A 15,412-nucleotide genomic window follows, 5' to 3' on the forward strand; every position below is an offset into this window, starting at 1 on the left:
TAACTTCTCCTTCCATGCATCATTTGGGGGTTTGTTTGAAAATACAGTGGAACTAGAACACACGTATTACAAAAATGAAAGGAGCTAGTAAATCAGACAGTGTGTCCTGTTGTGCTAGCCACTGGTTTGTGTTTGAAAAGTTTAGCTTTAAGGATTTTTGCTATCCCAGCTACTAAATCAGGATTGCATCTGACTTGTACTCACAAGGAGGAAATGAAGCATCCAGCTAAGCCATGGTGTAGTTGGTACCTGGTTATATGAAGGAATATAGAAATGATGGGTGTATATCAGGAAGTTAAAAATAAGAGTGGAATCATAGCAACCTAGTGCTGTATTAGGAGTTGCTTCCAGGAGGAATTCATAAAAATAGAAGATTATTGTACTTCATAGTGTACATAGAATAAATTAAGACTCTACATAGAAACACCTTTCCTGTTCATTCAGTCATACTTTATTTCAATAATAATTATTGAGCACCTACTATGTGGCAGACTAAGGATATAACTCTAAGCCTTCATGGAGCTTAGTGTTTGGAAAATACAATGGATAATATTCCTCTGTGAGGTTGCAGGGCAGGGATCCTCTTTCTTATATCACTGCATTAGTTTGCTAGAGCTGCCATAATAAAATACCACAGACTGGGCAGCTTAAACAACAGAAATTTATTTCCTCAAAGTCTGGAGGCTGGAAGTCTAAGATTAGGGTGTCAGCAGGTTTGGTTTCTTCTGGGCTTCTCACTTTGCCTTGCAGATGGCCACTTTCTCACTATGTCTTTACATAGTCTTCTCTCTGTGCACATCCGCATCCCTGGTGTCTTTGTGTGTGTCCAAATTTCCCCTTCTTATAGGGATAACAGTCATATTAGATTAGGGTCCATCCTAACTACCTCATTTTAACTTAATCACCTCTTTAAAGGCCCTATTTCCAAATACAGTCACATTCTGAGGTGCTGGAGGTTAGGACTTCAACATACAAGTTTTAGGGGACACAATTTAGCCCTTAACCCTCTACCCGTTGGACCCCCAAAATTCATATTCTCCTTACATGCAAAGTACATTCACCCCTTCATAATAGCCCCCAGTTTTTTAAGCTCTACACCCAACATGGGGCTTGAACTCATGACCCCAAGATCAAGAGTCACATGCCAGCCAGGCGCCCCCAACAGCCCCCAAATTTTTTAATTTTTTTTTTTTTTTAAAGATTTCACTCATTTGCCAAAGATAGAGCAGGAGTGAGAGAGAGTGAGCACGCAAGCAGGGGGAACAACAGGCAGAGGGAGAAGCAGGCTCCCTGCTGAGCAAGGAGCCCAATGAGGGACCAATCCCAGGACCCCAGGATCACAGCCAAGCTGAAGGCAGACGCCCAACCAACTGAGCCACCCAGGCGTCCCCAGCCCCTAATTTTAAACCCATTTCAGCATCGACCCTAAATCCCAAGCCTTATCTGAATATCATCTAAATCAAATGTGGATGAGACTCAAGGCATAATTCATCCTAAGGCAAAAATCTTCAAGGGCACCTGGGTGGCTCAGTGGGTTAAGTGTCTGCCTTCGGCTCAGGTCATGATCTCAGGGTCCTGGGATCGAGCCCCTTGTAGGGCTGCCTGCTCCGTGGGGAGCCTGCTTCTCCTTCTCCCTCTGCCCCTCCCCCTGCTCAGGCTCACACTCTCTCTCTCTGAAATAAATAAAATCTTTAAAAACAAATCTTCAGCTGTGAACCTGTGAAACCATTACAAGTTATCTGCTTCCAAAGTACAATGGTGGGACAGACAATAGGGTGAACATTCCCATTCCAAAAGGGAGCAATTGGAAAGAGGAGAGGTATCATAGGTTCCAAGCAAGTTTGAAACCTAGCAGGGCAAATTCCATTAGATTTTAAGGCTCAAGAATTACCCTCTTTGGCTTGATGCTCTGTCCTTTGGCCCAATCGTGTGTTCATGCTTCAGGCCCTGGACATTGGCAGTCTGGCCCACTGAAACTGAGGATACAACCTTGCCCCCCTGGGGCCTGTCCCCTCTGGGCCAATAGTGGGAGCAGCCGTCCTGCTGATCTCTGAATTGCCTTGGGGTCATTCTTCTCTTTTCTTGAAGGATAACACCTGTTGGCAGTCAGATAGGTCTATTGTCCTGTCCTGTGGAATCCCAGAAGTCTGATAGCCTTCCTTCATTATATCTTGTCTCTGTCCCCTTTAGTCAAAGCTGGCGGTGTTTCTGTTGATAAAATTTCATCTCTATTCCTGGCTTCTGCTGAGATGGCTGATTGGATCCATGAGACACACCTGTAATCACTTTATCAAAGGATTGTCCAGCCAGACCTCGGTTTTGCCTCCTGAACATGCTTTCATATTATATGGATAGTCTGAGATTTTTCCAAACCTTCAAGTTCCGGTTCCTTTTTGCTTAACAATTCGTTCTTCAGTGTATCTTTCTCCTCTCCATACATTTTACTATAAGCAGCAAGCAGAAACCAGGCCACACCTTCAACACTGCTTAGAAATCTCCTTAGCTAAATATGCAGGTTCAGCACTTAGAATTTTTACCTTCCACCCAACACTAGGACACCATTCGTCCAAGTTCTTTTTTGCTTTATAACAATCAACTTTTGTCTAGTTCCCAACAGCATGCTCATTTCTTTCTGAGATCTCACCAGAATCACCTCTAATATCCATATTCCTGCTCATAGTCTCTTTAAGGCAATCTAGGCTTTTTCTAGCCTGCGCCTCAAAACGCTTCCAGTCTTTACCCATTCCGTTTTAAAGCCACTTCCGTATTTTTAGGTATTTGTTACAGCAGCATGCCACTTCTTGGTACCAAAATCTGTATCTGTCTACTAGGTACATAACAAAGTACCGCAGACTGCGTGGCTTAAACAACAGAAATGTATTTTCTCACAGTTCTGAAGGCTAGACATCCTAGATAGATGTTGGCAAGTTTGGTTTCTTTGAGGCCTGCCTCCTTGGCTTGTAGGTGGCCATCTTCTGTGTCTTCACATGATCTTTCCTCTGTTTGGGCATCCCTGGTGTCTCTGTGTGTGTCCCAATTTTCTCTTTCTTAAAAGGACAGCAATCAGGGGCCTCATTTTAATTTAATCACCTCTTTAAAGACCTTATCTCCACATATGGTCACATTCTGAGGTACTGGGGGTAAGGCTTCAATATATGCATGGGGCTGGATGCAATTTAGCCCATAACAATCACTCCGCATGAATAATCAGCTGTGAAACTTGTTAGATTTGTCTGCATAACAATACTGTTTTCTTCCTAGTACTATGAAGTATTCCTTCCACAGTACCCAGTGGAGCCCTGCCTTCTGTTCCATGAAGGTGGGTACTGGCGTGAGCTCATAGTCCGCACGAATAGCCAAGGGCACACAATGGCCATCATCACTTTCCAAACCCAGGAATTAAGACAGGTGAGACTCACAGAATGATAAGGGGCGGCGTCCGTAGCAGCTCTTGTTTTCACTATCCTGCAGTTGGTTTTGGAAGTTTCAGGGCAGATAGCAGAAATTACACATCCACAGAATATTTGTATGGGTTGGGAAGAGGGGTCGAGGTTGAGGAGGAGATAGCGAGGTACTCTAACCACGCTGCTGGCATAATCAAATCACAGAGACTGAGGTGAGGTTACCAAGTTAATTATCATGTGAGGACTCCCAAGTATTTTCACAAGAACTTGGCCCGTGGAAGTTGGTAGGTACTCTACTGACTCTAAAAGCCGATTCAATAGAGAGGAGAATATAGTCAGAATTTCATAACTCAAATAATACTTTACATTTGTAATTCACTTAGGGCTTTGAAACATTCCCATGTTAAAATATTCCTGTACTTGGGGCGCCTGGGTGGCTCAGTTGGTTAGGCGACTGCCTTCGGCTCAGGTCATGATCTCGGGGTCCTGGGATCGAGCCCCACATCAGGCTCCCTGCTCGGCGGGAGGCCTGCTTCTCTCTCTCCCACTCCCCCTGCTTGTGTTCTCTCTCTCACTGTCTCTGTCTCTGTCAAATAAATAAATAAAATCTTTAAAAAATATATATATATTCCTGTACTTAATGTGATCATCTCAACCCACCTGTAAAGTAGGTGAGAGAAGGAAAAATATTGTCATCCTCATTTCAGATGAGCAAATAGAGGCACAGAAATACCCAAGGTGAAGAGCCAGTAAATAGCCAAGCTAGGGCTTGAACCCACGTCATTGATTCTAACCTTTTTTTTTGTAATTTAAAAAAATTGAGTATAATTGACACACAATTCCTGTGGCCTTTTATTTTTATGTATGTATGTAGGTATTTAAACAGATATAACTATTAATATCAAAGTAGATTCTTTAAAGATTTTATTTATTTATTTGACAGAGCGAGACACAGCGAGAGAGGGAACACAAGCAGGGGGAGTGGGAGAGGGAGAAGCAGGCTTCCCGCGGAGCAGGGAGCCCGATGCGGGGCTCGATCCCAGGACCCTGGGATCATGACCTGAGCTGAAGGCAGATGCTTAACAACTGAGCCACCCAGGCGCCTCTCGAAGTAGATTCTAAGGCAGCAGGTATTACTAGACATAAAAGAGAAGACTTAATAAAGGTAGAAGGTTCAATTTAAAAGGAAAATACAACAATTTAAAATTACGTACACCTAATAACTGACAGAACTACAGGAAAATACACAATGCTAACTTTAATGGGAGATGCAGTAAATAATGGTGAGCACAGATAATGATAAAATACATTAGTAAGTTTAATCTACATATGTAAAAAAACCCCATTTATTTATTTATTTATTTATTTATTTATTTATTTATTTTAATTCCAGTGTAGTTAACATACAGAGTTATATTAGGCCAGGTATACAATATAGTGATTCAACAACTCTATACATCACACGGTGCTCATCATGACAAGTGCACTCCTTAATCCCCATCACCTACTTCACCCATCTCCCCACCCACCTCCCCTCTGGTAACCATCAGATTGTTCTCTGTAGTTAAGAGTCTGTTTCTTGGTTTGTATCTCTCTTTTTTTCCCTTGTTCATTTGCTTTGTTTCTTAAATGCCACATATGAGTGAAATCATATGGTATTTGTCTTTCTCTGACTGACTTATTTCACTTAGCATTTATACTGCCTAGCTCCATCCATGTTGTTGCAAATGGCAAGATTTCATTCTTTTTTATGGATGAATAGTATCCCACTGTATATATATACCACCTCTTCTTTTATCCATTCATCTGTTGATGGACACTTGGGCTGCTTCCATAATTTGGCTATTGTAAATAATGCTGCTATAAACATCAGGATGCATGTATCCCTTTGAATTAGTGTTCTTGAATTTAAAGAAATGGGCAGAAGACATGAACAGACTGTCTCCAAAGAAGACATACAGATGGCTAGCAGACACATGAAAAAATGCTCAACATACTCATCATCAGGGAAGTGCAAGTGAAAACCACAATGCGATATCACCTCACACCTGTTGGAATGGCTAAAATCAAAAATACAAGAAACAACAAGTGTTGGCGAGGATGTGGAGAAAAGGGAACCCTTCTGCACTGTTGGTAAGAATACACTGGTATGGCCAGTGTGGAAAACAGTATGGAGGGTCCTCAAAAAGTTAAAAATAGAACTACCCTATGATCCAGTAATCGAACTACTGGGTATTTATCCCCAAAATACAGTTCTTGGCCTTTTAACTCTAGAGCTCCAGCATAGTTTATTGTGATCTGTCCTGTGTCAAGCTAATGTTTAGGCTCTCTGCAGTGATGTAAGAATTTTAAAATGTTCTGAATTCAAAGAAAGAATTTAGTTACCCTGATCATTCCCTCCCATGCCCTCTTTCTTTTCTTTGAGGACTCATATCTTTGAGGTGGTATTTGAGTGGGTGGTTGGGATATTTGAAGTGGAGAGGCATAAAGGGAGTTGAAAAGTTATTGCTTTTCATAATGAGGCAAAAACTTAGTTTAGTTCCTTGTTTACAATAGGAATAACTCTCACTTTCTTTAGAAGACTATTAAGGAGGCTCAAATTGGAGAAAGCACCATGTCTACTGTATAGGATTTGTCAAAAGCTGATAAGCAAAGCAATGCTTCTGCTGAGATGTGTAAATAGTGTATTTTTTGTCATGTAGAACATTGCTTTATGTTAAGTGTTATTTATAATAGGATTTGAGAAAGGTGCCTTCTTGTCTGACTATTGCAAGGCTGATTATTATTGTAGAGCTTGGAGAGAAAATTTGTCAGAGATGAGTCTGTGCTTGACTCCTGATTTTGTGATCTGGGTAGGAGGACCTCAATGTTCAGAAGGAGGCTGTCAAGAAGTTTTTCACCACTGGGCCAGGAGCAGTCTGTGACTTGTCATCACTTTACTTCCAGGAAAGGTAAACCTGGGGTAGCCAAGACAGCAAGCAGGGTGGCTTGCCATATTCTGAGCTGTGGCTTTGCTGAGGCAGGGCTGCTGACTGTGGGGGAACTGGGCTAAGTGATACTGGCCCCTGTACACCAGCCAGGTCCCGGAACCCAGGCCAAATTTAGATGAGAGGGTGTCTGCATATACCTCCATCCCCCGAGAGGGAATTCTTCCAGACCTTTCAGGGCCATGCCGTGGGGGCCGTGTCTCCTGGCTGAGATGCTGCCCACTCCCCCCTGCCCCCCGCAAACCAGTAGAGATGGAATGGTCTGCTATTCCAAACTGCTTTTTTAAAAATTCTTTTCCAGGGGCACCTGGGTGGCTCAGTTGGTTAAGAGTCTGCCTTCGGCTCAGGTCATGCTCCCAGGGTCCTGGGATCGAGCCCCGCGTTGGGCTCTCTGCTCAGCGGGGAGTCTGCTTCTCCCCCTCCCTCTGCCCCCTGCTTGTGCTCTGTCTCTCAAATGAATACATAAAACCTTTAAAAAAAATTATTTTCCAGCACTATGATGCGTTGCAGCCATCAGCAGTCCCCCTATCAGCTCCTATTTGGGGAACCCCACCTCTTTGAAGATCTCCTGGGCTTGAAGATCTGCATCTCTCCAGATGCCTTTTTCCAGATCAACACTGCTGGTGCAGAGGTGCTATATCGGACAGTGCGGGAGCTGAGCGGAGTGAACTCTAACACCATCCTCCTTGACATCTGCCGTGGAACTGGCAAGTGGCGGCCCAGGGCAGAATCTACATGCTACTTAGCTTCCATCTACCCAGCACCCAGGGCTCAAGTGGGGAGGCGATGGTGGGTGGTGCAGGCATACCATCATTGGTTTAAAATCTTAAAATAGGGACGCCTGGGTGGCTTAGTTGGTTAAGCCTCTGCCGTCAGCTCAGGTCATGATCCCAGGGTCCTGGGATCGAGCCCCACATCGGGCTCTCTGCTCAGTGGAGAGCCTGCTTCTCCCTCTCCCTCTGCTGCTCCCCCTGCTTGTGCTCTCTCTCTCACAAATAAATAAATAAAATAAAATAAATAAAATAAACTCCTAAAATATCCTCCTCTTATCCTCTTCCTTCCTCAGGTGTGATTGGTGTCTCTCTGGCTCAGTATGCCTCGCAGGTCCTTGGGATTGAGTTGGTGGAACAGGCAGTAGAAGACGCCAGGCGGACTGCAGCCTTCAATGGTACACTGCTTGCATTCTGGAGAGAAATGAAGAGCTCCAGTTGCTTCTGTGCTCTGTAAAGCATTGTGTGGGAAAGGGCATCGACTATACCCATGACTGTGCAGAGGGAGGGAGGGTGTCTTGGAGTGATTGGAGTTGGGTCCTGATGGTTTTCTAAAAGAGGTCCCAATAGCTAATCTCCCCCCCCTTTTTTTTTCTATCCAGAAGAAGAGCCCGAGGCAGTGAACAGGCCTAGATGACAGGAAGAGAATTTGGCAAAACTTTGGATAATAAAGAAGAGGAGCCTTCTTGACATTAGACTCATGAGGCATTATAACATAATACAGTAGATTTCAAACAATTGTTAGCCACAAAACCTTTTCTTTGAACAAAATCATATGCCAGACTACGATATAGAAAGCAGATCTCCTTGTTCTCTCTACCCTACCTCCAGACAACTCTTGAGGCTCTGAAAATCTCTAATGTAGCAGAAAGAGCACTTGAGTAAAAGTCAAGGTTTTCTTCTTAGTATACAGGTACTTATGTGCTATGTGTCACTAAGTTTTAAAATAACATGTTCTAGTATCTCAAGCTGAAAGGCCTACTGAGATATTGCAAAGGAAAATGTGTTGGCAACAATGAGGCAGGTCCAAAAGCGTTTTTTTCCTTGTTATTTGGTGGTATGCCAGACCCAAAGGGAAGATGGCAGAGCCCTGGCTCCTGTACATTTCTGTAAAGCTGTAACTTTCCCTCCCTTGCCCCTTTCCTCACTGCTGGGCTTGAGTTTTGACTTCTGTCTTGGGGACCTCTCTTCTGCAGGCATCACCAACTGTGAATTTCACGCTGGTCGAGCAGAGAAGATTTTACCACAGCTACTAAAGTCAAAGGAAGATGGGCACTTCATTGTTGCTGTGGTGAACCCAGCCCGGGCGGGACTGCGTAAGAATGGATAGCTCTCCTGTTAACAGAACTAGTTGGGTGTTCTCATGATGTCCACCATCTTTAGTACCTTAATCCAATATGGTGCTAAGGGGGCTCCCAGTGGGCTGGCTCTGACCCTACTTCTCTATTCCTAACCAATCCTAGGTGCTAGCCAGTTGGTAGTTTCTGATAACCCAGACCATGATAACTTAATTATATTAATAGCGGGGCACCTGGGTGGCTGGCTCAGTTGGTTAAGCGTCTGCCTTTGGCTCAGGTCATGATCCTAGGGTCCTGGGATCGAGCCCCACATGGGGCTCCCTGTTCAGTGGGGTGCTGAACACACAGTGACACATAGCACTCTGCCCCTCCCCCCACTTGTGCGCTCTTTCTCTCTCTGTCTCTCTCTCGCTGTCTCTGTCTGAAATAAAATCTTTAAAACAAAAGTAATTATATTAATAGCAATGTGTTTCTTCCTTCAGACTATCAGGTGGTTCAAGCCATTTGAAACTGTAGGGCTATCTGCACACTGATTTTTGTTTCCTGCAAGCCCCATGGTGAAACCACAAGGAACATCATTGAGTGAGTCTTGACTTCTTTTTTTATCTTATTTTTTTAAAGATTTTATTTATTAAGAGAGAGAGCACGAGAAGTGGGGACAGATGGAGAGAGAGGAGAGGGAGAAGCAGACTCCCTGCTGAACAGGGAGCCTGATGTGGGGCTTGATTCCAGGACCCCAGGATCACGACCTGAGCCGAAGGCGGCCACTTAACCAACTGAGCCACCCAGGCACCCCAATTGACTTTTTTTTAAATTATTTTTTCCTGATTATCAAAGTAATCTGTACTTACTGTACAGATTTAGAAAACAGAGTAATATAAAGAGACAGAAAAAAGTCATTATACTACTATCAGCAGTTAGTTATAGAGCCAGGTCTCGGGTAAGGCAAGTAAAGCAACTCACTTTGGGTGCAAAATTTAGTAAGAGGGTCCATAAAATCTCAGTAATTAAGATACATTTATAATGCATCATTTTCTAAAGATTTTATTTATTTATTTGAGAGAGAGAGAATGAGAGAGAGCACATGAGAGGGGGGAGGGTCAGAGGGAGAAGCAGACTCCCCGCCGAGCAGGGAGCCCGATGCGGGACTCGATCCAGGGACTCCAGGATCATGACCTGAGCCGAAGGCAGTCACTCAACCAACTGAGCCACCCAGGCGCCCTTAATGCATCATTTTCAAAAATCAAAATTAGTCCCAAGAAAGCCATGGTGAAAAACACATTAAGATCTTTTTTTTAAAAGATTTTATTTATTTATTTGTGTGAGAGAGAGAGAGCCAGAGCGCACACAAGCAGAAGGGGCAGGCAGAGGGAGAAGCAGGCTCCCCGCTGAGCAAGGAACCTGATGCAGGACTCCATCCCAGGACCCTGGGATCATGACCTGAGCCGAAGGCAGCCACGCAACCAACTGAGCCACCCAGGCGTCCCACATTAAGATCTTTTTTAAAAAAAGCAAGATCCACTCCTGTGCTTGCTAAACCCTGTCTCACTCACCTTACTCTGATCCTGGTCCTGGTTCCAATAAAGCTTTATTTAAAAACAGGGAACCAGTCTGCAGGTTATTTCCAATTTGATTTTCTAAAATACTGCATTAAAATATTATTTGTTTGATTACTGAGTTTTTTGGCACCCTCTTAAATTTTGCACCCAAGGTGAATTCCTCTTTCTTCACTCCAGGTCTGGCCCTGGTCACTTCTTTTTGAATTTTGAAAAGTTTTCTTCCTTCTCTCTGTCTCTCTCTTCCTCCTCCTCTCCCTCTTTCCCTCCTTCCCTCCCTCCCTCTCCCTTTTACATAAGCAATACAATTTGCAATGTTTGAATAACATAGGTGGGTATAAAGTACAGGTGATATACCTGGATGAAATAAGTGAGAATTAAAAGTAAATGAATTGAGCTCTCAAGTCAGTGATCTAGAAAAGAATAATAAACCTTAGAGGAGACTGAAGGGAAAAATTAATAATGTTAGACAAAATCCAGAAATGAATGAATGAACTACCCAACAAAAAAAAACGTATAGACTTGACAAATAAGCAAGAAGATGTTATTAGAAGAAGAAAATAAAATAGATAAATAAATCTAATCAAGAATATAAAGGAATAAAACATAAAAATATAAAAAGTCTTAAATGAGAAAAAGCATAACTACAGCTATGAGGAAGTTTTTATTTATTTTATTTTATTTTTTTAAAGACTTTATTTATTTATTTGACAGAGACACAGCGAGATAGGGAACACGAGCAGGGGGAGTGGGAGAGGGAGAAGCAGGTTTCCCACTGAGCAGGGAGCCCGATGTGGGGCTCGATCCCAGGACCCTGAGATCATGACCTGAGCCGAAGGCAGACACTTAATGACTGAGCCACTCAGGCACCCCATGAGGAAGTTTTTAAAAATTATAAGAAAGTATTTTGTACAACTTGCTCACAATACATTTAAAAACCTAGATGGGCAATTTTCTGGGAAAATGAAAATGGGTAATATTAATTGCAGAGGATCTAGGTAAGCCTACACAGACAATAACCATGGAAAAGAATGGAGAAAGTTGTCAAAGAGCTTCTTTTTTAAAAAAAAAAAAGATTTTATTTATTTATTTGACAGAGAGGGACACAGTGAGAGAGGAAACACAAGCAGGGGGAGTGGGAGAGGGAGAAGCAGACTTCCCGCTGAGCAGGGAGCCCGATGCAGGGCTCGATCCCAGGACTCTGGGATCCTGACCTCAGCCGAAGGCAGACACCTAATGACTGAGCTACCCAGGTGCTGTGTCAAAGAGCTTCTACCCAAAATAAAAGCATGAGGCCCATGTGTTTTCACAGTCTTATTTCCTTGTCTATTCTTGCACATTTACCTCTTACAGTTGTCCTTTATTTTAATTTTTGTTTTACCGTTTAAAAATGTTTTTGAGTATATGATAAAAGTGGCACCTCACAGCAATGGGAAAAAGATGGACTGTTCAATAAATGGTGATGGACAACTGGGTAGCCAGGGTGAAAAAAAAGTTGGATCTGTATCTCACACTGTATATACCAGGATAAATTACAAAGGAGTCAGAGATTGAAATGTAAAAAGGGGAAACCATAAATGTACCCTAGGAAATCATAGAATTTCTTTATAATCCTGGAGTACAGAAGCCCTTTCTAACTATGAAAATTCAAAAGCCATATAGTAAAAGGTAGTTAAGTTTGCCGACATAAAAAATAACTTCTCCCTTTGTTACACCATACACAGAAATGAATTCAAAATGGATCATAGAACTAAATGTAAGAGTTGAAACAGGAATAAATCTTTGTGACCTTGGGTTAGGCAAAGCTTTCTTAGATATGACATCAAAAACCCAACCAACAACAATAACAACAAAAAATATATGTATCAAATATGTTTGTATGTATAATTGGACATCGTCAAAGTTAAAAAAACTTTTGTGCTGCAAATGATACTATCAAGAAATGAAAAGACAACTAATAGAATGGGAGAAAATATTTGCAAATCATTTATCTAATAAGGGACAGGTATCCAGAAGCCAGGCACAAAGGGCCTCATCTTGTATGATTCCATTTATAGGAAATGCCCGGACTAGGTAGATCTCAAAAGACAGAATAGATTTATGGTTGCCTAGGGCTGAGCATTGGAGGGTTGCAGAGAAGTGGGGAGTGAGGGCTAAGGAGGGTGTGATACCTTCTTGGGTTAATGAAAATATTCCAAAATTGATTATTCTGATAGATGGACAATTCTGAGTATACTAAAAACCACTGAACAGTATAAATGAGTGAGCTATATGGTATGTGAATTATCTCTCAATAAAACCATTAAAAAAATCAATAACTTGCATGATAAAAAGCACCAAAATCAAAGATAGGAGACAATATACAAACTGGAAAAATATTTGTAGTTTATATCATAAAAGAGTTTTTTCCTTAATTTATAACAAACTCTTAGAGATTGATTTTAAAAAATGACATATCTGATGAAAGGTTAGTATCTGAAATGTATAAACAACTTATCTGGGATGCCTGGGTAGCTCAGTCAGTTGGGCGTCTGTCTTTGGCTCAGGTCACGATCCCAGGGTCCTGGGTTCAAGCCCCGCATTGGGCTCCCTGCTCAGTGGGGAGCCTGCTTCTCCCTCTCCCTCTGCCTGTTGCCTCCCCTGCTTGTGCTCACTCTCTCTCTCTCTGACAAATGGATAAATACAATATTTAAAGAAAAAACTTATCAAACTCCCCAAAAAACAAAAATCCAGTTAAGAAATGGGCAGAAGACATGAATAGACATTTTTTCAAAGACATGCAGATGGCCAGCAGACACATGAAAAGATGCTTAACATCACTCATCAGCACGGAAATGCAAATCAAAACTGCAATGAGATATTACCTCACTCCTGTCAGAATGGCTAAAATTAACAACACAGGAAACAACAGATGTTGATGAGGATGCAGAGAAAGGGGAACCCTCTTACACTGTTGGTGGGAATGCAAGCTGGTGCAGCCACTCTGGAAAACATATGGAGGGTTCCTCAAAAACTGAAAAATAAAACTATCCTGTGATCCAGCAATTGCACTACTACAAAAGTAGTGATTTGAAGGGACAAATGCACCCTGATGTTTGTAGTAGCAATATCAACAATAGCCAAACTATGGAAAGAGCCCAAATGTCCATTGACTGATGAATGGATAAAGAAGTTCTGGTGTGTATATATATATGTGTATATATGTGTGTGTGTATATATGTGTGTGTATATATATATATGCCCTCACACACCCGGGAATATTACTCAGCCATCAAAAAGAATGAAATCTTGCCATTTGCAATGACATGGATGGAGCTAGAGTGTAGTACGCTAAGCGAAATTAGTCAGTTAGAAAAAGACAAATACCATATGATTGCACTCATATGTGGAATTTAAGAAATGAAACAGATGAGCATGGAGGGAACAAAGAGGCAAACCATAGAAGATACTCTTAACTATGGAGAACAAACTGAGGGTTGCTGGAGGGGAGGTGGGCAGGGAGATGGGTTAAATGGGTGCTGGGTATTAAAGAGGGCACTTATGATGAGCACTGAGTGTTGAATGTAAGTGATGCATTACTAAATTCTACTCCTGAAATTAATATTACACTATATGTTAACTAACTGGAATTTAAATAAAAGCTTGAAATAAAAAGAAAAAGCACAAAAGAAAAATGAACAGGAGAAAGAAAATATAAATGTGTTTATGAACCGTGAAAGGATGCTCAGTCTCTTCCATTATAAGTATGTGGTATGTCTCTTCAATTACTCTAGTCTTATATGATTCTCTAAAGCCATATATATATATGTGTGTGTGTATGTAATTTTTCTAATATAGGTCTTTCTTCTTAAGGTTAATATAAGATATTATAAAGTTTTTATTGCTATTATGAATGGGATCTTTTTCATTACTTTCTCTAAGTGGTTATTGCTAACCTTGTGTCCGGCTTCCTCATTCTTTTATTAGTTTTATTTGTTTTCTAGTTGATTCTCTTGCTTGGTAGCTGGCCATTTTCTTGGTAGCTGGCCATGTGACCACCATATCAAAACCGGTTTTGTCTCTCTCCTTCCAATACTTTCTTATTACACTGGATAAGAAAATGTTCCCTTATAGGGGTGCCTAGGTGGCTCAGTCAGTTAAGCGTCTGCCTTCGGCTCAGGTCATGATCTCAGGGTCCTGGGATTGAGCCCAGGCTCGATCGGGCTCCCTGCTCAGTGGGAAGCCTGCTTCTCCCTCTTACTTTCCCTCTGTATATGCTCTCTCTCTCTCTTCCCCTCTCTCTCTCAAATAAATAAATAAAATCTTAAAAAAATTTTTTTTAAAAAATGTTCCATGGTAGAAGCAATAGTGAATATCTTGCCTTGTTCTGATTTCAGTGGGACAGTGCTATTTAAACTGTTGAGAGTCAGCCAGGGAAACAAGAACTCTTCTGCTTTGTTGGTTTGAGAGTAAATTGGTACAACCTTTTTTAGAACAGTTTAGTGGTACATGTCTTAGGGCCTTACAAACATATAAGCCCTTCACCTCAGCCACTCTACTAAACAACTAAAAATGTGTGCAAAGATATAACTATTAAGGATATTCATAGAGGGACTTTTTGAAATAGTAAAGTGTTAGAAACAGCTTAAATTTCCAATAGCAAGGGATTAGATAAATAAACTATGGTACACACGTTTAATGAAATACCATATAGCCAAATACCATATAGCCACAATACATAAATGTGAGGTAGACTGACATGTAGTGGACAGATGGATATGATCTCTGATGAACTGAAGAAACTAGTTGTAAAGCAGTATGTACAATATGTAGTGTGACTCCATTTTAAGAAGCCAATTTAAATACACATATTTAGAAAGATATATCCTGAGAAGTTAGCAGTGGTTCTCCTTGGTGAGTTTATAGGTGAATTTTTGTGCTTATTTTTGCTGGACTGCCTTTGAAATAAGTGAAATGAGTAATCTTTGAAAAATTTCAATAGAATAAGCCAGTAATATTTGTTAATTAATTACCTTTCATGTACAAATCATACAGAAACATATATGACTTAGGCTGCTTGCTCTATTCATTATTGAACTCTGTATCACAAACTGGGAACACAGTGATGAATAATAAACAGTTTTTGCCTCGTTTCCACCCTTGAAAAAATTATACTCCACTGAGGAAGATGGTTTAAAAAACCCAAGTAGTTACATTAAATATGGTAAATGGTGTTATAGAGAGAAACATAGGGGACTGTTGGAACACAGGGAAGGGCTTAATTTTTTTGGGGGGGGGCTTAATTTTTTTTAAAGATTTTGTTCATTTATTTGACAGAGACAGAGAGAGAGAAAGAGGGAGAGAGCACACAAGCAGGGGGAGCAGCAGAGGGAGAGAGAGAAGCAGGCTGTCCGCTGA

At 41.5% G+C, this 15,412-nt stretch overlaps 1 protein-coding gene across 1 annotated transcript in view; it reads left to right on the forward strand.

The window, feature by feature from the left end:
• TRMT2B (tRNA methyltransferase 2 homolog B) overlaps nucleotides 1-15,412 on the forward strand; it is a 46,158-nt gene that overhangs the window by 29,485 nt on the left and 1,261 nt on the right. The window contains 6 exon segments of the mRNA XM_035017970.1: nucleotides 3,262-3,408; nucleotides 6,261-6,355; nucleotides 6,884-7,098; nucleotides 7,458-7,559; nucleotides 8,358-8,477; nucleotides 8,942-9,041. Coding sequence (XP_034873861.1) covers nucleotides 3,262-3,408; nucleotides 6,261-6,355; nucleotides 6,884-7,098; nucleotides 7,458-7,559; nucleotides 8,358-8,477; nucleotides 8,942-9,041 — 779 coding nt within the window.

This window comes from Mirounga leonina, unplaced genomic scaffold (genome assembly GCF_011800145.1).
Source record: "Mirounga leonina isolate KUSES-001 unplaced genomic scaffold, KU_Mleo_1.0 Mir_101414, whole genome shotgun sequence".
NCBI lineage: Eukaryota > Metazoa > Chordata > Mammalia > Carnivora > Phocidae > Mirounga > Mirounga leonina.